General features: G+C 40.8%; 2 protein-coding genes across 13 annotated transcripts in view; both read left to right on the forward strand.

The window, feature by feature from the left end:
* SLC18B1 (solute carrier family 18 member B1) overlaps positions 1–4916 on the forward strand; it is a 42646-nt gene extending 37730 nt beyond the window's left edge. For 4 of the 5 annotated variants that reach the window (XM_049695623.1, XM_033406986.2, XM_004263812.4 and 1 more), the window contains 5 exons: positions 51–146; positions 1838–1912; positions 2609–2702; positions 2799–2851; positions 3078–4916. In XM_049695623.1, coding sequence (XP_049551580.1) covers positions 51–146; positions 1838–1912; positions 2609–2702; positions 2799–2851; positions 3078–3144 — 385 coding nt within the window. In that variant the 3' untranslated portion in view covers positions 3145–4916. The remainder of the gene's footprint in view (positions 1–50; positions 147–1837; positions 1913–2608; positions 2703–2798; positions 2852–3077) is intronic. The other variant, XM_033406964.2, reaches the window with a different exon arrangement.
* Positions 4917–13569: 8653 nt separating this feature from the next.
* VNN2 (vanin 2) overlaps positions 13570–21393 on the forward strand; it is a 32167-nt gene continuing 24343 nt past the window's right edge. For 4 of the 8 annotated variants that reach the window (XR_004477276.2, XM_033407044.2, XM_049695621.1 and 1 more), the window contains exons 1-2: positions 14431–14661; positions 14780–14910. Coding sequence is in view for 7 of the 8 variants with exons in the window: in XM_033407044.2 (XP_033262935.1) it covers positions 14449–14661; positions 14780–14910 (344 nt within the window). In the remaining variant the exon portion in view is untranslated. Of the gene's footprint in view, positions 13736–14429; positions 14662–14779; positions 14911–21393 lie in introns of those variants that run through there. The other 4 variants (XM_049695622.1, XM_033407048.2, XM_033407051.2 and 1 more) reach the window with 2 other exon arrangements.

The raw sequence follows: 21393 nt of genomic DNA on the forward strand, positions 1-21393 counted from the left end.
AGCTTTGCTGTCTTTTTAAATGTTAATTTTTCTCCCAAACTCTCTTGCAGTCAGCTCTGGTTGTTGGTGCTGATATTAGTCATAAATGGTATCTCTGCTGGAATGAGTTTAATTTCAACTTTTCCAGAGATTCTCAGCTGCGCACAGTAAGTTACTTCCATGGCTTGAAGAACTGTATCGTGATTAGTAATAAACATCACAAGCTTCCTTGAATTTCTCAATGTTGTAGGATGTTGGATATTTTTTTACAATACTAAATCTTCATGATTTCATGTCATGCAATATTGTGATATAAATAGTATAAGCAAAAGTACAATAATATAAATGATAATATATAGTAATGTTAATACAATGGTAGGTAAAATGGGTTGTGGCTAGAGGCTTGGCTTAGTTTATACCTCGGTATAGGTATATTCTAAAAAGCCAAAGCCTATATATGTATAACTGAAGCACTTTGCCGTACAGTAGAAATTAGCACAGCATTGGAAATCAACTATACTTCAGTAAATTAAAAAAAATAAAGGCAAAGCACAGTGGGAAGCCCTCAGCATCATTTCCCTCTCATAGAGGAGGTCCACACAAGGGCACAGAGCAACCAGGTAAATGGATTCTAGTAGCAATTCCAATGTGTGGGTTTTTCCTCCCTCACAGCACCAAGCTGGGTGTCCTGCAATTCAACTAATTCTGACACTATTTGCCGGGAGATAACACCAGATCCCACAGGTTAAGGGCTCAGTCCCACAAGAGCACCCACTGCTTCAGATGCCAGTTTCAAATGCAGGTTGTTACCTATGTTTCTGACCGACTGGCTGTAAACCAGAGGTTCCAACGACCCCCTCCGTGGGTTCTCTTCATTTGCTAGAGCAGCTCATAGATCTCAGGAACCCAGTTCACTCGCTAGCTACTGGCTTCTGCAAAGGATATTAAAGGATACAGACCAGCAGCCAGATGACAAGATATATAGGGCGATAGGGTCCCAAGCAGCAGAGCCTCTGTCCTTGTGGAGTTTGGGGCCCAGCACAATGGCACATGGAAGCATTCTGGCTTCCCAAGCTGGAAGCTTTCTGAACTCAGTCCTTTTGGGGTTTTATGGAAGCATCACTACATATGCGTGGCTCATTAAATCATTGGCCATTGGCGGTTGATTCAACCCCCACCCCCTCTCTTTATGGGGGAGGGATGTGTGGGCCTTTAAGTTCCAGCCCTCTAATCATATGTTGGTTCTCCAGGCAACGTGGGTGCTAGTCCCAAAGTCATCTCGTTGACATAACAAAAGACATTTTTTTTTATGGCTTTCATCACTTAAGAAATTCCACGGGTTTTAGGAGCTGTGTGCCAGAAATGGGGAAGAAGGCCAAATGTATCTTTGTCACTTGGCCATCAGTCTTTTGTTTAATAGGCATAAAGATGAAGAACACAAAGTGAACTTGAGCAGGGAGAACCCTGATGGCTCTGCTGTTGTCAGTTCAACAAGCCTCAAAGCAATGCGGAGCTGCCTCTGTATTTTCTAAAGGTTGCCCATCGTTCTCTCTACCTGTTCATCTCATTTGAAGAATTTCTTAGTTAATTATATACTTTAATAAACATTTAATGCAAGTGGGTCACGATTCTTAATATTGTATCCTATATATGCAGTAGAAGTATTTTTAGAAAACCCTGGAGGAAATATTACTAGAGTAATATCTTCAAATGAGATTAGCTTTTTATTTTAGAAATGCAGTATTCTTGCTGTTGGGTTTATCCAGATTATCCCTGGTTTATTTTTATACCATACACTATTCTTTTGTTTCACGCAGGTTTCCCTTTTAACCACAGACACACTCGTTTCTCTTTGCAGTGAAAATGGATTTGAAGAAGGATTAAGTACCTTGGGACTTGTGTCAGGTCTCTTTGGTGCACTGTGGTCAGTTGGGTGAGTAGCTATTGAATTTCGTTCACACCTGCAAGTTGGAAAATGCTATCCCCATTTTACAGATGAAGAAATTGAGACACTGAGAGGTCAGATGAGTTGCCAGAAGGCACGTAATTCATTTAGGGCAGAGCTACAGTTCTAATCCAGCTGTCTGACTTCAAGATCAATGGTTATACCAGCAGTTTTAATACATAATCAAAATGGTCTCATATACTTTGTCTTATTTAAGTGATATTTTAAAGTTCCTTTAACAGGAGCCTGTCTCAGTTTTGAAAATGTATTCTTTTATTCATTCATTTGTGTATTTATTTTTAACTCTCTATTATACCAGAGGGATAACTGTATGCTGGCCATGTAGCTATCATCACTAAGTATGTACTGAGTTGTTTTAAATACAAATAGCTAGAAGAGTAGAGAGAATAATATAAAGGTTCTTTTGAATGCATATCATCTTTTAAAAATTTTCATATAAGGCACCAACTTTTCAGAAGCAGTTATAATTTTAGGATTGTTTAAAAATTTTAAACATCATCACTATCAGGTAGAATTATTTTCTTACACCTAATGCTCTGTCCAGGAATTGGCTTTTTTCGTTAGTGTTTATAGTTTCAATATAATGAATTGAAGCAGTCATGCAGCCTATAAGGAGTAACTTTTTTTTCGCACTATAATCCTCTTTCTTCTTTTCATTGTTAGTGCTTTTGTAGGACCAACGCTGGGAGGATTTCTGTATGAGAAAATTGGTTTTGAATGGGCAGCTGCTCTGCAGGGTCTCTGGGCTCTGACAAGTGTGAGTAATTAGTCTTTTACTTTCATTTTCCTTATGTTTATGGAGAAATGTGACTTGGATAATTGACATTAACCAGTACCTTTCATTGTGTTCAAGGGACTAGTGATGGGCTTGTTTTATCTATTGGAGCATTCAAGGAGAAGAAGGAGGTATGGTCAATTCTTGAGTTTTTTTCCTCCCTTTAAAAGTTGGCTTGTGGGAGTGGAAAAAAGGCACCATTTTACATCCATTCTTCCACTCTGGAGATTTCTGGGCACTCTGAGCCTCATCACTTGATAGACACATTTACAGAAATAGTTGGATAGAGATGTAGGTACTGAGTTTTTTTTTAAGGTGAGAAATATTGAGGTTGGCCTCTTCTTTCCTTCAACGTAGATCTAAACTTCAAAATAGCCTCGGCACAGAGGAGGAACGGACTGCTCTCTTGCCTGATGAAACGTAGCCTTACCTTAGGGATCCCTACTGATACGGGGCTGGGAGATGGATGCTCCTGGCCTTGAACTTCATCGCTGGAAGGATTTTGCTAATTTTTACACACAAAACTCCATGGACTCCACACCAGCATCCTGAAATTGTTAACATAGTTTTGGATGATCCTGTGTTGGGCTGCACATACTGTTGTCCTGAAGAGCTGGCCTGCTGAACCAGCCGTATTTGAAACCTTAAGTATGCAAAGAGTTGTTGAAAATCAACAAAAGTTTTTGGTTTTGAGTGACCAGATTTGGCCCTGAGGATGTTACTGACTCTAGGTGTCCTGTTTCCTCTGTTTACTTTTTATTCTGAGGGCACTGATTCTGTGACTGTACCCTTTTTATTAACAGGGAAAGAAATGAATTGATTTGATATGCTTAAAAATAATATAAAGATAACTCAAAATATACATAATAATTACTGTGAAATCAGTTTTTAAAATATTTGCTTTCTCTGTGTCCTAAGATTTTTTTGTTTTTGTTCAAAAGGCAAAATTCCAGCCTACCATGGAAAAACTCTATTGCATACCCTGGCCATCAGCTCTTCTAAAACTATTGTTTGTGTGAAAGATACAAGAATAACATTACTTAACACCTTCCAATTTTGTAACATGCTGTGAATTAGGATCTGGATTTATAAATAATGCTTTGTATAATATTATTCATTTCCCTTAATGTCTCTGTTTTAGGTCTATCATTTAAAAAAAAAAAAGTACTCCCAATAGTTGTATCCCATTCCCAGAGCAAGTGAGCCCCCAGGAATGCTTGTTCTATGTTAGGGAAGGGGTTCCTCTGACTTCAGGTAAAATCCATGCTGTCGTTTGAAGTGAGTGAATCTCTGCTGTGCAACTCTCATACCTCCTGATCCATTTTCATGCTGTAGTAGCCCCATTTACCCACCCACCCCTTTTTAGTAAAAGAAATGTTTTTTATCTGTTTATTAATTCAAAAAAATTTATTGAATGCCTTCTCTGAATTGACATTGCACTTGATCTTACAGATTTAGCTGTGATCAAGATAAACAGAGTCTAGTCTTTATGGAACTAATATTCCAGTGGAAGGGACAAGCAAGAAATAAATACCAGAATCTCTATCTTGCAGAGATGCTATGATGAAAAACAAAAACCTGGTGATATGAAAGAGTAATTGGCTGGAGCTGATTAGGTGTGAGGATCCTCATTTAGGTAAGGCCTTGAACTGAGCTCTGAAGGATGAGAATGAGGCAGCCATTCTGAGGGGAGAGCCCTCCCTAGCATGTGCAAAATGGCTTGACATGGTCAAAGAGAAGGCCATGGCCCACATGGCTGGAGTCTAGTAAACAGAGGAATTTGGGCGGGGGAGAGGAGCTGGCTTTTGAATGGAGGATTCTAGAATTTGATTCATATTTCAGGAAGGTCATTGTGTTTGCAGGGCCAAGGTGAGTGGGGATGCGGATTACCAGGGGTGGAGGGAAATCTTTGGAAGCTTTGAGAGAGACATTAATGGTTTGGATCAGGAAGGTGGTGCTGAAGAGAAAAGGATGTGTTTGGAAGTAGAACCAACAGGGTTTGCTGATAATGGACAGAGAAGGGGAGAGAAATTCAGGAAGACTCCTAGGATTTGGCTTGAGGGCATGGGTGGTCAACTGGTGCCTCTTAGTGAAACGGGGAAGAATGGGAGAGAAACATATCTGGAAGAGGCACATTAAACCATGCCCTTTCACACCACCATAAGGAAAAAATAAATAAAATTTAAAGGATCACAATACCCAGGTTGGAGAAGATGGACAGCAACTGGACCACGGACTGTTTCGGAAGACTGTTTGGCATTAATTCCCCAAACTGAATATTCACAGTTCCCATGAACTCTTCACTCTCCTCCTCCCCGCAAGTCCCTTCGCCCTGAGAACTCCAGAGGCTGGTCCCTTGCCTGCCAAGCACAAGTGGCCTGTCACCTGCTTACCGGAGCGGCACCAGGACGAGTGTGACCCCAGCCCCCTGCACTCGTGTGCACTGCGGAAAGGGCCAGGCCTCGATCTCCCGGGTTAAATCGTCCTGGCCCCTCTCCAGGGCTTTCCTTCCTTGGGCGCAGGATGCAGGCTAATGCGGGGCCGCCCCTCGTCCGCCCAGTGGCCGAGGATGCCGCCGAGTGCCTGTAGTTCCCATTTGTACCACGTGGGGCCGCTATTAAAGCACCGCGGGGATCCCGCAGCTCAAAGCCGGGCCGCGGCGCCCGAGCTCGCACCGTTCCCACCCGGCGTCCCGGCGTCACTCAGGGCTGTCAGCCTATTACCGTTACCAGCGCTGTTGACTGTTGAGACTAGTTCAAGGTCAACGCAAAGATTCCAGGCTTACTGGCTAGAGAACTTTTTGTTCCCCCTCCCAACATGCCGCTGTCAGTACCTACTGTAGATACCAGTGTATTTAAAGACGCTTTGTACAAAAACAACTTTGCCCCTTCCTCATTTTATGATTTTGAAGTATTAAGATAAATGACAAAAAAAGTTAAAAATATGAGAAACAATAGCAGAACTTTGAACCTTTTGAAACCAAAAGGTAGGTCAAAATTATCAAAGGAAACCTGTGTATGTGTTTATATTTATATATATTTATATTCATCTAAATGTAACAAAGTGCCCAATTTAAAAGCACTTTTAAAAAAATGAGACTGAATGTAGAATATAATAAATTAAAAAGTATCTTTTATGTTAAGGTCACGTTGCAACCTATACATATATGACATACAGACTAATCCCAAGGAAAAATAAAAAGGACAAATTTTTTTAAATCACAAATCGTTTTTTCAATTAAAACTTTTTAAAAATGTTTGAGGTAATTGTTGATTCACATGCAGTTGTAAGAAATAATACCCAGAGATCATCTGTCCTCTTTACCCAGGTTCCCCCAATGGTAACATCTTGCAACACTTAACAGTACAATATTATAACTAGGATATATTGGTAGAGTCGAGATAAAGAAAGATTCCCAGTCTTCAGTTGCCCATGCCCATACTTTTCTCTCACCCTCACTCCCTCCTTACTCTCTGGCCATCACTAATCTGTTCTCCATTTCTGTAATTTTGTCATTTCAAGAATCCTGCGTGAATGGAATCTATTGTATGTTATTTTTGGGGATTGCCTTTTTCATTCAGCAGAATGCTCTTGAAATCCACCCACATTGTTGCATATGTCCATAGTTCATTTCTTACTGAGTAGTATTCCACGGCTTGGTTATTCATCCATTGAAGTGCATCTGGATTGTTTTCAGTTTGTGGGTAAAACAAATTAAGATGCTATGAACATTCATGTACAGGTTTTTGTGTGAAGATGTCTTCATTTCTCTGGGATAAATGCCCAGGAATACAACTGCTGAGTTGTGTGGTAATTGCACGATTAGTTTTTTTCCCCAAATAACCCATATATTTTACAAGGGAAATTTGATTTGGACAATAAATATTAAATATCATACATCAATGCAATATTCTATTGTTTATTAAGTTATCAAGATTTAAATATGTTAAACATACCTTCTCATATCTAGCTGGCAAAAGAGGTGGGTAATAAATACTGACATAGCCAACTAATTTTCATTAAGTACAATTAATAAGTGAGAAGTAAAACCGATATCTTTTATTTATATACGATCATAGCAAAAGGGAATGATCCAAAGACTATGATAGTTAGCTTTCCTTTGGTCTCACTGTCATATGTCCTCAACTTGTGAAATAAACACGCAGGAGAGTAAGAAACAACATACTTAAGACAGAAAAAATAAAATGTTATCCAAAGTACTAACAAATGAAATAAAAGCCTCCTTATTCAGTTTTTCATTAGGAACAACTAGCAACTCTTAAAATACTTGCACTAGTTTCTTTCAGAAAATCCGCAGCTCCACTTCAAATCCCAGTTTATTTATAGGTGACAATCTGAGAAAGCATGATGTTCAGTAATAACTTCTGGTTTATAGTTTAGTGCAATTGCATCAACAGTACTAAAATAAGCCAAATGCATTTCTGGTTGATCATGGTCAACAGTAGCACAAGTACAAAAAGCAGTATATTATTATCATTTTTTAAGTTTTTGTCATTTAAGATAAATTTGAATACCAAATCAGTTAAGTCATGTTATTATATGTTTCAGAAATGACAGCCATGAGGGACTTTCCTGGCTGTCCAGTGGTTAAGACTCTGCGCTTCCACTGCAGGGGCACCAGTTCGATCCCTGGTCGGGGAACTAAGATCCCACATGCTGACCATTGAGGCTAAAAAAAAAAAAAAAAAATGACAGCCATGAAATCAGTTGTTGGATGAATATGAATAGGGTTTTTTCTTTTGAGAATTAAAACCAGTGTAGGTATATATTTCATTTGAACATATTGACCTGAAACAAATAGACAGCCAGATATTTCTTCAACAAAGATGGGTTTATTTAGAATCAATAGAGAATTGCAATTCAGGGTTTGTACAAGTGCCCACACAGCAAGGGAAGGAGAACACTTTTATAGATGGAAAAAGGAAGTTGGGAGGGCTCTGGTAAAAAAACAGCCCATGGGGCTTCCCTGGTGGCGCAGTGGTTGGGAGTCCGCCTGCCGATGCAGGGGACGAGGGTTTGTGCCCCGGTCCGGGGGGATCCCACGTGCCGCGGAGCGGCTGGGCCGGTGAGCCATGGCCGCTGAGCCTGCGCGTCGGGAGCCTGTGCTCCGCAAAGGGAGAGGGCACAACAGTGAGAGGCCCACGTAAAAAACAAAAAACAAAAAACAAAAAAACCCCCAAAAAAACAGCCCATGGTGTTTCGTTGGTTGAGTTCGTTCCAGGAAAGAAGATGAATTTTTCTTTTCCCTGTTGGGCTCTGCTATCCTCGCAGGGTGTGAGAGCTTCCTCTCTGGTCTCCCAACTTTATTGAGATTTCTGTTTATTAATTTTTTGCAAACATCACACTAATACTTTTCACTTTCAGAACTTAAGTGAAATGAATGGCTATATTCATTTCCTCTGTTTTTTTCTCTTGCTGTTACTGGTTTGCTTTTGCCTCTTTTATTTACTTATCTGATAAAGATCAGAGTTACCTGGTTGTCGATGTGTCCATTCCTAAGAGCTGGGTCCAACCTCTAGATCTGGAACACGAATAGTGTGAGGAGAGGGATGTGCATTAAGTGGCACTGCCGTCTGGTAGTAAGGAAGCTGCAGGATTTAATTTCATGCGTGTCACTGAAAACTCTCTGAAAGAGCAAATATTCTTGAGGTGAAACAGCATTATTAATTGGAAAAAAAAACTGCATAAGAAAGGAAGATCTGCCCACACTTTTCCATTTCTGTACCTGGTGAATGTGTCTTAATGCAGCTCTCAGGACTTTGGTTAGTTGATTCAGAAGAGCAAGAAGTCCCAAACAGGGTTTCCCTGGTGGCGCAGTGGTTGGGAGACCGCCTGCCAATGCAGGGGACACGGGTTCGTGCCCCGGTCCGGGAAGATCCCACATGCTGCGGAGTGGCTGGGCCCGTGAGCCATGGCCGCTGAGCCTGTGCGTCCGGAGCCTGTGCTCCACAACGGGAGAGGCCACAGCAGTGAGAGGCCCACGTACCGCAAAAAAAAAAAAAAAAAAAAAAAGTCCCAAACAGATGCTGCACATTAATTGATCTTCCATATTAACAAATTCCATTTAACAAAGCATAAGGTTTGGATTCTGGGTGGTCAAAGCAGACAAATGCAGACTTTGGCTTTTCTTCTCTGTCTTTGAATATAGTCACTTTGGTTAATGGCCCAGCTTATAAGAACCTGAAGAAGTAGCTCATATAGAAATTCCCAAGCTGGTTTCCAGAGTGGCTGTATCATTTCACAATCTTCCCAGCAGCAACGCAGAAGTAACCCAGTTTCTTGGTAAATTGTGTGTGTGTGTGTGTGTGTGTGTGTGTGTGTGGTGTGTGTGTGTGTGTGAGGTTTAAAAAAATAGAATGATGTGTGAAATAGGGAGAGCTGTTGATCAGAGGGCGAACCTGTGGGACTGCTGGAGGAAAAGCCATCCAGATGAGCTCGTAGAAATGGACTTTAAGTTAATAATCCCTGGAGAAGCCATTCAGGTCAGATTGACATAGAAGACAGGAAACATGAAGGACTTTGCGGAAAGCGACAGAACAATGAGAAAATAGAGAATGTGAACGAATTGACATTCTTTTAGTGAGTTAGTGGCCAAGAACAGGTGAGCATCTGACCAGAGAGATTTAAAGACGTGGGTCAGCACTGCACTGGGCATTGCCCTCACAATAGGGCCTCCACCTTGCGGGCGTGAGATAATAACACCAGCCAAAACTATTCAGCACATTTTAGCACCATTTTGCAGGTGAGGGAAATTGCAGCCCTGAGAGGACATATAACTTGCTCATGGCCACACAGATAGGAAGTGTTTCAAACCCAGGCATTCTGGCTACAGGGTCCATAGCCCTAACCATCACCCAATATCATCTTAGTTCAGGCTGCTACAACCGAATACCATCAACTGGGTGGCTTAAAAACCACAGAAGTTTCTTTCTCACAGTTCTGGAGGTTGAGAAGTCCAAGAACAAGGTGTTCGTAGATTCAGATCTGGTAGGACCCAGTTCCTGGTTCATAGATGGTGGTCCTGTGTCCTCACATGGTGGAAGGGGCAGGTGGCTCTCTGGGGTCTTCTCTCTACGGGCAGGAATCGCATTCAGGAGGGCTTCACCCTGAGGATCTAATCACCTCTCAAGGGCTTCACCTGCTAACACCATCACACGGGGGATGTGATTTCATTATATGAATTTGTTGGGGGGGGGTGGACGCAAATGGTCAGTTTATGACACCAACTAACAGACATTTCAGAAGTTCCTGTTGGTGAAGTCAATGAACTTTGGCAGAGTTGGATCCGAACAAAATAAAGGATTTGCAAGTGAAATCATCAGGAAGAGAGCTTGTTCCTATTTTTCTTTTGAGGAAGTGGGGACCTTCAGACAATGGGGGAGCACACTGCCAGTTCAAAGGGGCTTCTGCAGCCCGGCAAACCACGATCCTAAACTTCTAACAGCAGAAAGTAGAAGGGTAGTTTGAACCACATGAAATCACTGTTGCCGCAGGTCCAAAACAGGTGGCGATTAGCAACTTCCTACGGCACAAACCTTTCCATCCGTTTTGGGAGCAGCAGGCTGTGATGAATCATTACTCTCAGATTCTCTCTTGGTTTGAGTTGCATCAACTGTCTGAAGAGCTGAACACCAATCCAAGTCCAGAGCTGGAGGAGCACCTCACCTGGGCTGGGATGTGGCCCCAAAAGGTGGTTAAAGCTCAGGCTGGTTCTGCTCAAGCAGCCATTTCCTTTCTCAAACGCTAACTCAGACAGGCTTGCTAAAGACCAATGCAAGTCTCCGATGCGGACAGGGACAGAAACATTTTTCTTTACCACCAAGTACTTTTGGGGGGACGGGGAGGGGTACAGTATCATCCTATTTTTGGTATACAGTATCAAGAGAAAATAGTTTTAAATGTAGGGCCTGGAGCTTCCCTGGTGGCGCAGTGGTTGAGGGTCCGCCTGCCGATGCAGGGGACACAGGTTCGTGACCCGGTCCGGGAAGATCCCACATGCCGCGGAGCGGCTGAGCCTGCGCGTCCGGAGCCTGTGCTCCGCAACGGGAGAGGCCACAACAGTGAGAGGCCCAAGTACCACAAAAAAAAAAAAAAAAGTAGGGCCTGGTTTTTCTCTTTTGCTTACTTATTTTTTGATGTCATCTTTGCTGCTTATGAGGAAACGCCATCAGTGACTGTACATGCTATTTCCAACTCTTTGTTAATGTCATTTCACACCTGGGAGAGGGGCCAGACCAGGAAGTCCTGAGGCCTGAATCAGAGCCAGGAGCCACCCCTTGCCTTTCTGGGGCCTTGGTGCTCTTACGATGCCTTCACCATGCCGAGGATGTACGTCTGCCAGGCCCAGCTGGGCATGGTCCAGGAGTAAGTGCCCAGGGGCTGTGTTCCCCATCCCATCCTCAGCACAGTGCCGCAGATAGACCAGATTTGTCCAGCTGAACAATAGTAGCTCTGTGGACCTAACGATGAATTATGGAGTCAGGATCATTACATTACTAAATTGTCTCCCCTTTTTGTTAATTATTGTCATCCCATCATAATCTTGCAGAGGACTTTCATATGTCTTTGACTCTCAGAATAACTTTGTGAAGGTGATGGAGCAGGTATGATTACCTGAACTTTTAGGTGAGAAATAGGGTTTCAGAGAAGTGGAGTGCAAAGCAGAAACTACACTTCTACTCTTCTTACTTATTACAGCTAGAAAACCAAGTCCAGTTGAATACTATTTTAAGAGATGATCAGATTCCCAGTTAGAAACAAATATTTGAACTATGTCTATTTTTTTTATAGTGGCCCTTTGACCATATAATTTTGAATTGATTGGAATTTTCACCCTTGTAATCAAGTCCATTAATCACAAATTGGTAAATTAGTAAATAGGTCCTATTAGCAGTGACTAATACTTAATCAATGTACCCTGTGTCCAGGTAACATTATTTTATAACAGAGTTAAAGAAGTTAATTAAGGCTTACTTAATCAACCACCTTTATGAGCATAAAAATGTAAACTCTTAAAGTTCTATGTCCTGAATTTAGTCTTTCAGCTCTGAAGATTTAAAACAATATCAACTGCTTCTATGACAAATGTATGTAAAAAAATTCACTTTTTTCCTTATGTCTTATGGATTTTTCCATATTTAAATTATTGTTTCATTTACTAGCTTCTGACTCTTCCATGCCATTGTCTTTGTTACTCAGATTCTCAGTTTTTATGACAATTTCGAAACGCTGCAGAGAAAAAAAGGAGATTAATCACCTTGCCTTTGCATCAGAAACCATTTCCCCTTTCGCCCTCCAGCCAAAAAACCTGAATAAACATGACACTATTTCTCTTGTTTATAGCCACAAAGAGAGAAAAACGTCCAGGAAATTTGGGGACACTGAGATACGAGAGACATATATGATTGTTTCTGTTCTTACCCTGCAAAAGTAAAGATGTTAGCTTATCTTCACCAGCTTACTTAACTATTTACGAGCAAAAGAGATAATGAAGTATTACTAATTGGTGAGATTAAATCACAAAGAAGTAGATCATGATCCAAATTATATTGATACTTGTAGAAATGAAAGAGCTTACAGTTCTCAATTGCATCAAGTACTCACTCAGTATTTAGATTTATCTGTGGTCTTCCTAAGGTGGTCATTTTGAATGGGGTTCCTTAAAAGATACAAGTGAGGGACTTCCTTGGTGGCGCAGTGGTTAAGAATCCTCCTGCCAGTGCAGGGAACGCAGGTTTGAGCCCTGGTCCGGGAAGAACCCACATGCTGCGGAGCAACTAAGCCCGTGCACCACAACTACCGAGCCTGTGCCCAAGAGCCCGCGAATCACAAGAGAAGTCACCGCAATGAGAAGCCCACACACCGCAACGAAGAGTAGCTCCCCTTCTCCACAACTAGAGAAAGCCAGTGTGCAGCAACGAAGACCCAATGAAGCAAAAAATAAATTAAAAAAAAAAAGATGCAAGTGAGTGTCCAGACACTTGGATGCAGACATTAAAGCAGAGTACAGACTCGCGCATGATGTCTTGGGTATTGGGGAAGATCCTGGAATCAGGAGTGAAAAGTCCTACGCCCTGCTCTAAGTCACTCTGCCTCTCTATGCCTCAGGTTCCTGTCCTGTAAAGTGTGGGCGTTTGCGTTACATGCTCTGTAGACTCTAAAGGCACTCATAATCTACTATATAAAACTAGATTATAAATATCTCTTTCCCTTCACACTATCCACTAAAAACCTTGACCATTTTTCTAAAAATTATTTTCAGTTTTCTATTCTATAGAGGTAAGAAGTTATTTCTTTACTAAAAATTTCTTTTCAAAGCAGAAAGTTTGAGCAGACCTCGTTTATAGCCCTTAGATCTCACCTATATCAAGACTTTTATCTCAGTATGAGAGAAAATATAAAAGAATTTTATTCCTTTCTTTCTACTCTTCTATGCCATCTAAAAGCATTTGAATGAAGAGACTCAGATTAAAAAACAAAATCAAAAACCGAAAAACCCCACTAAACTCTTGTGTGATAGGATTGGGACTGGGGAAGGGAGAATATGGATGTCCTAGGAGGTTATCAGAGGTCACATAACATATGCGTTTTTTTTTAAAGTTCATTTATGTGGTTATTTGCCTCTAACAAAAACGAAAATTACATTTTATCTGGGTTATAATAGAGATGATCTTTATAATCACCAACCGGAATGAGATGCTTCCCTTCCCTTCCATCTATCTCCAAAGAAAGGAAGGAAGGGGGGAAGGAGGGAAGAAAGGAAAGAAGGAAGGAAGGAAGGAGAGAGGGATGGGGCAGAAAGGAGTGGGGGAGGAAGGAGGCTTAGTCCCCGGAGGGCTAGGGCCCCCTTAGCAGAAGTACTTGATTTCTCCTCTGGCCAAACACCAGGGACCAGCACCCGGAGGATCAGTTCTTTGGGTACTAAGGATGCAGCAGTGAGCAAACCGGACACAAAATCTTGTTTTTATGGAGTGCAAGTTCAGAGTCTTTACTAGGTAAGTCAGAGTGTTGACTTGGGTGAATTTTCTTCCCAATATTGCCCTGTATTGCATTTTCCTAGTAGCAAATATTTTTAAATTTTTTCTTCTCTTCTAAAAATAAACGATGTAGATCTGTCAACAGAACAGAAAAAAATTATTATCTAGTTTTTGTAATTTAATAAATGAGATTTGTTGTGTTATGGTTTTGCACATGAGAGTTAATTTAGTTACTATTTTCTATTAATAAAAGGGTACAATTGTACTATATTTGAATTTTGTCTTTTTGAAATTTGACATTAAATCTTATCAATAGTACATGTACAATCCTTGTAATACTTTTTTTTTTTTTTTTTTTTTTGCGGTACTCGGGCCACTCACTGCTGTGGCGTCTCCCGTTGCGGAGCCCAGGCTCCAGACGCGCAGGCTCAGCGGCCATGGCTCACGGGCCCAGCCGCTCCGCGGCATGTGGGATCTTCCCAGACCGGGGCACGAACCCGTGTCCCCTGCATCGGCAGGCAGATTCTCAACCACTGCGCCACCAGGGAAGCCCCTTGTAATACTTTTTGATTGTATTCAGGGAACTGAAATTTTTTTCCTCCGAAATGATCAGGCATAATATTCATGAGATTGTAAAATAAGAGCTGGCAGTCATGTTACCTAAATGTTCCTTCCTTTATAAATACTACATGAATGTTACTTTCACTTGCAGAACTCACTAGACCTTGACCATGATCATTTCCTCTTTTCAAACCTCCGTGGCAGTTTTTGCGCTAATTATTCTGCATGTCAGTGCTTTGGCTACTTTCAAAGCTGCAGTATATGAACATGCTGTCATATTACCAAATGACACAGAAACACCCGTTTCTCAGGATTATGCCTTGCTCCTCATGAACAGGAATATAGATATTCTGGAGAGAGCAATTAAGCAGGCTGCTGAACAGGTATTCTTTTATTTCTACTAATCATAATTTATGAGGGGCATGAGAGCTGGTGAAGATTGGAGTGTTGAATTGTCTACATACATAGAGAAATAATTTTGATTTAACTTGTTTTGAACAGGGTGCTCAGATCATTGTGACTCCGGAAGATGCAATTTACGGATGGAAATTTACCAGGGAAGCCATTTTCCCTTATCTGGAGGATATTCCAGATCCTCTGGTGAATTGGATTCCATGTCAAGACCCACACAGGTATTTGAGTTATCGTAGGTGCTTGTACAAAAGTGCTGTGGTTCTCTAAAATGAACACGTTCACTTCAGCAAAATGATAAATTCTGAATGATCACGTATGTGGTGTATGTTATTGTTTTATATATATATCTTGGCATTCATTAGATTTTTAAAAATTGTACCTAGATGCCATTTAACAATTATTTATAATCTAGTATCTTTATTAAATTTGGAGAAATATAAAAATATTTATTACTGGGATTAGAAACTAAGGGGAACACGATCTCATGAATATTAATTTCTCATGAAAATTAATTTCTGAAGTGGACACACGGGGTTGTGTTTGGAAGATATTCCAAGGTCTCTATTGAAGGTACTATATTTCAATTCATAGTCTCTCTGCTCTAGAATCTGTTTCCCAGGCAGAAAGACCTCACTATCTACTTTCTAGTGAGACTTTATGTTTTGAAACTTTGCATTTTCCTAGGCTCATAAAGCTAACTTTCCTGGGAAAAAGTAACCTAGAAATTTTCTAATGTAAAATATTTAATATATGTGTGTATATTTAATATATAACTGCTACTATCTACTAAGGCTTGAATTATTGAGGCATGGATTGCACAATTCCATACTGGCAGTAAAAAGTCCCTCACTCTTTCACACTCGTTCTTGCGCTTTCTTTCACCCTCTTGCACTTTCTCTCACTCTTGTACCTCAAATTAAGTTTGTTAAACATCCCTTTGCCATGTTCTTGCTGGAGGATTATGGATACCACGCTTTTTGAGGCACTCGTGGTTAGTGTAAATTTTATATAAGTGTTATCAGAAAACAGCTTTTCTCAGCTCTAAAGAGACTAACTGCGCAACGAAGAGAATATCGGGTTACATGACAGTCAACTGCTCCACTTGCCAATCATTCCTGTTCTGAGCTGATGCTTCCTATGATGTTTGTAAGAAACACTTTTGTGGAAGAAGAGGGGCAATAGCTGGACAGTCTTTCTTTTTTTTTTTTTTTTTTTATAAATTTATTTATTTATTTTTGGGTGTGTTGGGTCTTCATTTCTGTGAGAGGGCTTTCTCTAGTTGTGGCGAGCGGGGACCACTCTTCATCGCGGTGCGCGGGCCTCTCACTGTCTCGGCCTCTCTTGTTGTGGATCACGGGCTCCAGATGCACAGGCTCAGTAGTTGTGGCTCAGAGGCCTAGTTGCTCCGCAGCAGGTGGGATCTTCCCAGACCAGGGCTCGAACCCGTGTCCCCTGCATTGGCAGGCAGATTTTCAACCACTGCGCCACCAGGGAAGTCCTGGACAATCTTTCTGCCTAGAAGTTTTGAGAAAGGGGACAACCCATTTGTTTTCATCTCACAGTAGGATTGTAAGATGGACTTCCTGTTAAAAACAATGTATGTTGCAAATTTATGGACTAGTCAAATATCACAGTAGCTTTGGAAACTGGTGAAGGTTGGGAGAGAGGTCTATTCCATATGGTTAGTAAATACCTTTTTCATAGCACTACACTAGAAAAAAGAAATTTTGTCAGAAAATGGGCTTGTGCTGTCACCCAATACAGTTACATTTAATTCATTTAACTATTACTTATTGAGCATCTGCTGTGTGCCAGATACTATTTTAAGAATAGGAGATATAGCACTTATTAAAACAAAGTCTTTGCCCTCCCTGTGGCTTATGAATATTCTAGTGGGAGAAGATAGATGTAAACAAACACATTTATTATATAGAATGTCATTTGGAGATAAGAATAGGGATGCTGACTGAAAAAAAAAAAGCACAACCTAATAGTTGACAATTATGTTTTCTTTGGGGCTTTACCAAGGACTTTAGCCTGGGATACAGCCCCTCAGATACCTCTTCGGACAGTTCCAAAGAGGTAAGGTAGGAGCCAAGATATATAGGAGTTTTTGCAACCCCCCCAAAGGAAAAAACAGACAAGGTAGCCCAACATCAAAAGATTACTGCTAATGAGACGTCCCCGGCGGTCCAGTGGTTAGGACTCCATGCTTCCACTGAAGGGGTGGCAGGTTCAATCCCTGGTCGGGGAACCAAGATCCCATAGGTCACTCGGCACGACCAGAAAACAAAAGAAAACAAACAAACAAACAAAGAGGGACTCCCAAGTGTTTGGCCTGAGCAGTTGGAGGCGTGGAATTGCCATTTACAGACAAAGGGAGTGTTACTGAACCAAACTTGGGTCCACTTGCCCAGGCACAACAAAGCCTATCTACTGACACCGGGCTGTGGTGAAGGAAAGTGCAGGGCCAAGCAAGGCATACAGGCAGCTCATGCTCAAAAGACCGAAACTGCCCGATGGATTTTAGGGAAGGGTTTTTAAAGGCAAGGTGAGGGAGATAGTGGCAGGGTGTGTGATCAGCTCTTGCAGTTCTCTGATTGGTTGATGGTGAGGTAACAGGGTGATGTCACAGGGGTTAACATCATCTATCTTCAGGCTCCAGCCAGTCTGGGGGTTATGTGCTCATGGTCATCATGCAATTAGCTTCTTTCATCTGGTGGGGATTTTGGTATCTGCAAAACAATTGAGGAATGTGTGTCAGACTCTGTTGTTTATGTTCTTTGGGGAGGAACTAAAGATTCTGTGACTCTGCTGTATAGCTAATCTATTATTTAAATTGTTACCAGTTCTCCCCGCCCAACTGCTTTTTTTTTGTTACTATGTGTTTACATCCTTCCAATCATTAATTCTTGAGCCAGTTTTTTGTGACTCAGGGGAGGCCTGGGAGACTAAAGCTTTTCCACAAAAAAAGAGGCAGGTAGAGGGCATGGAGGTTGGGGGGAGTCTGTCCTGGGAAGGTCCCATAGGGTCCTCTCAGTTACAGGAGCACTGAAGGAATAGAAAGTCTGGGATGGAACTCAGGAAATCAGTTTTGTGCATCTGAAGTTTGAGCTGTGATTTAATAGATATCCAACTGCAGATGTAACCCTGGCAGTTGCATATTCGAGTCTGGCATGAAAGAGTCTGGCAAGGTCAGTGTTGGAGGGGGAAAGTCAGGGAGAAAAAATTTTTAAATCAGATTTACTAACCTGGATAAGAGTAACTATCAATCCATCCCTTTTCATGCATTCATTCACTCATTAACCCATGTAACCAGCAAATGTATAAAGAGCTGCAGTAAGGAAGCAGGAGGTGCAGTCATGATAAAGAAGCGTCTGAGGTTTGAATTCAGATTGCCTGTTAAATGCAAGCTCCAAAACATATAATTGTGCTGTAAAAATCAAAGGTGAATCTTACTAGATTCTCATTGGTGAGGTCGGGGTTGTGCTTTAGCAGTGGCAGCTCAAATGAGGAATAAATATCTCCTAAGTAAATCTAGGTCCACAGTAATCTTCTCACATACAGGCCTTTTTTTTAAATATAAATTTATCTATTTAAATTTATTTATTTTTGGCTGTGTTGGGTCTTTGTTGCTGCACGTGGACTTTCTCTGGTTGCAGCGAGCGGGGGCTACTCTTCGTTGCGGTGCGTGGGCTTCCCACTGCGGTGGCTTCTCTTGCTGCGGAACACGGGCTCTAGGTGCACAGGCTTCAGTAGTTGTGGCACCCGGGCTCAGTAGTTGTGGCACACGGGCTTAGTTGCTCAGCGGCATGTGGGATCTTCCCGGACCAGGGCTCGAACCCATGCCCTTACATTGGCAGGTGGATTCCTAACCACTGTGCCACCAGGGAAGCCCAATACAGGCCTTTTTTTCAAATCACGTTGCTCTTAATGAAACTAATGTAATAATGTAGTTTATAGGATGGATAAGTTTATCATCATTCTATTCAGACACTCACGTTTATAAATTTCCTCTTGTTTGCCTTCTATAAATAAACTCCATGTTCAAACCTATTAAGCTTTAGGAAATAAAACACAATATCTATCATCTATGCAAGAATAATAAAGTTGCATTTTTAAATATTGATAATCATATTTAGTTTTAAAAAGATACCCTAACATGGCTCTCACTCTGTTCCTTTCACATTTAGTGTGACTATTCTCAAGTAAGATTAATAACTTATCAATAAGTATATTGCCACCTCCACATTGGTCAGTAATGTCAAAGAGCAAAGAATCTTGGTCCTCAGTGGAAGCAGAAATGTCTCAAAGAGTTACCTATTCACAGATGAAACCACAAAAATAAAAAAACACTCTACATATTCTTTATTCAGGGTAAAAATAGAGACCTTTCAAGCACATTTTAATTTTTATTTTTATTTAGAGATTACTTTGTTAGTTTTTGTAATCAAACCCATGTAGATGAGACTTTACATATTGAATACAGTGTGTTACCCCTGTACAAATGGAAAAAATTATGTGTTAACGTTTCTAGACCAATATAGCTGTTAATTTCTGTACAGTGCCAACCCAACACAGTACAACTGGGATACTTTTTCCAAAGTTGACAGCACAGCTAAAGTTTCCAAAAATTCCAATTTTATGTATATACATATATATGTGTATATATATATATATATTTATTTATTTATATTCAAAGACCAAGAGCAGTATTTTATACGTCACTAGCAGCAACAGCGTTTCCAGGTTCTGCAGGCATCTGAACAAAATTATAGAGACATATAGCGCACTCCATTCAAGAAAAAAAGGTAAAAAAACAAAACCTCAGAAAACAGCAAAGTTCTGTTACTGTTGTGGTACCTGGCACCATTTTCTTTATTAGCTTCTCAATCATCATCTGGAAAGAAGACATTCTAGAATAACATCATTATAAATAGATCTGATAAAGCATGGTCACTACTATGTATCATAAAGCAGGTACAAGATGTTTTACATTCATAGAGGTATGGTACAGTACTGTCCTACATCTGTAATGCTATAGGATATAATTAAAAAGATATTATTTGAGACTTGATTCTACTTTTCCAGCAGAGGGCCCAAAGGATGGTTACGACACAGCTCTGGTACAGAAATGTACCTTCTTAGATAGGATTTCCCTTCTTTAGTGTCACAGTTCTAGGCACTCACTGTCAAGCACATTTATATGTCCTTAAACATAAACTTTTTAAAAGTATTTCTATAGTAGGAAAGTTAGTTTCATCATATAAAGTTATTCAATTCATCGTAAAGACACAGTAGTCAAATTTTCTATAAGACCTGCAAACATTTCTGTTCATACTCCTTTCATCTCCAAAGATAAGAATTATAGACCGCTTTGCATAACATAAGGCCACAGAGTTACAGCTAAAAAGAAAGTCACAAAGGTAAGAATAATGTCCCTTCTGTTGTAGTCTGCTATTTATTTGTCAGTTATCTTGGTATCTTCAGAGTATGGGCTTCCAAAGTTCAGGGCACTCAGAGCTGGCCTTGGTCTAATGGCTCACAGCACTACCATTTCTAGGGGAGTTCCAGTGGTGTTCCATTCCTGCACTACCCAGGTAATACGTCTGCATTTCGGATTACCACAACTAACACACTGAGACCACTACCTCTGCCCTCACACCAGAAGGAAAGCTCATTTGGCTATTCCCTAACTACCAAGAAACAAATTCCCAAATACATCTTAAACTTCAAGACTTTAGGAGCTGGATTATTTTTGGAAATAATAAAAGAATAAACTTCCTTTATAAAAAGAAAAGAAACTTACCGCTAAGAGGGAGAAAACAATTTTTAACACCGTGATGAGTTCACCTGTGGAGTGAGTTACAGAAGAGATCTAATGCTTGAGCTATAAGAAACTACAGTGTTTAGACTCAGTGCAGACGAGGAGGAACCAGAAAAGGAGATGGAGAAAAGAACCCAGTGGGTAGGAGAATGAGAGCGTGGGGTCCAATAAGCAAGGTGAAGTGTTTCCGGGAGGAGGGTGTAAGTAACTGTGTCAACTGCTGCAGGTAAGCAGCACAAGATCACAAGATGTCACATGAAGATGACATCATGTGGATGTCATCATCAGTATTAGTGAGAGTTGTCGGGTGGGATGATAGCGATGAAAGCTGATGTGAGCACTTCTAAAGAGAACGGGAGAAGATGGGCTGAGGATTGCAAAATGTCCAGCTCTTCCAGGGAGTTTTGTTGTAAGATGGACCTAAGGTATGAAGCATAAAGTAGAGGGGCATGGGGGTCAAGAGAGGTTTTTATTTTATTTTGATTAAAGAAGAGAGGTACTAGAGCATATTTGCATGCTGATGGAATGATCTAGTAGAGAGATGACAACTGTTGGTGCAGGAGAGTGAATAATAAATTGCTGGAGCCATAGATACAATGTGGAAAAAAATTCATCAAGGTTAGGCACAATTTGTGACTTCTACATATAATCTCTATCATATCACATAATTATCATTTCTTTTTTGTATGAGAACAATTAAGATCCAGTTTCACAGCAACTTTGAAGTTTATCATGCAGGATTGTTGACTATAAGTGCTATGTTATGCATTCAGTCTCCAGGACTTATTTATCTATTAGTTGCAAGTTTGTACCCTTAAACTTCATCTCCCCAGTTCCCCACAATCCAGCCCCTAGTAACCACCATTCTATCTTC

The sequence above is a fragment of the Orcinus orca genome, chromosome 12, assembly GCF_937001465.1.
Source record: "Orcinus orca chromosome 12, mOrcOrc1.1, whole genome shotgun sequence".
Lineage (NCBI taxonomy): Eukaryota > Metazoa > Chordata > Mammalia > Artiodactyla > Delphinidae > Orcinus > Orcinus orca.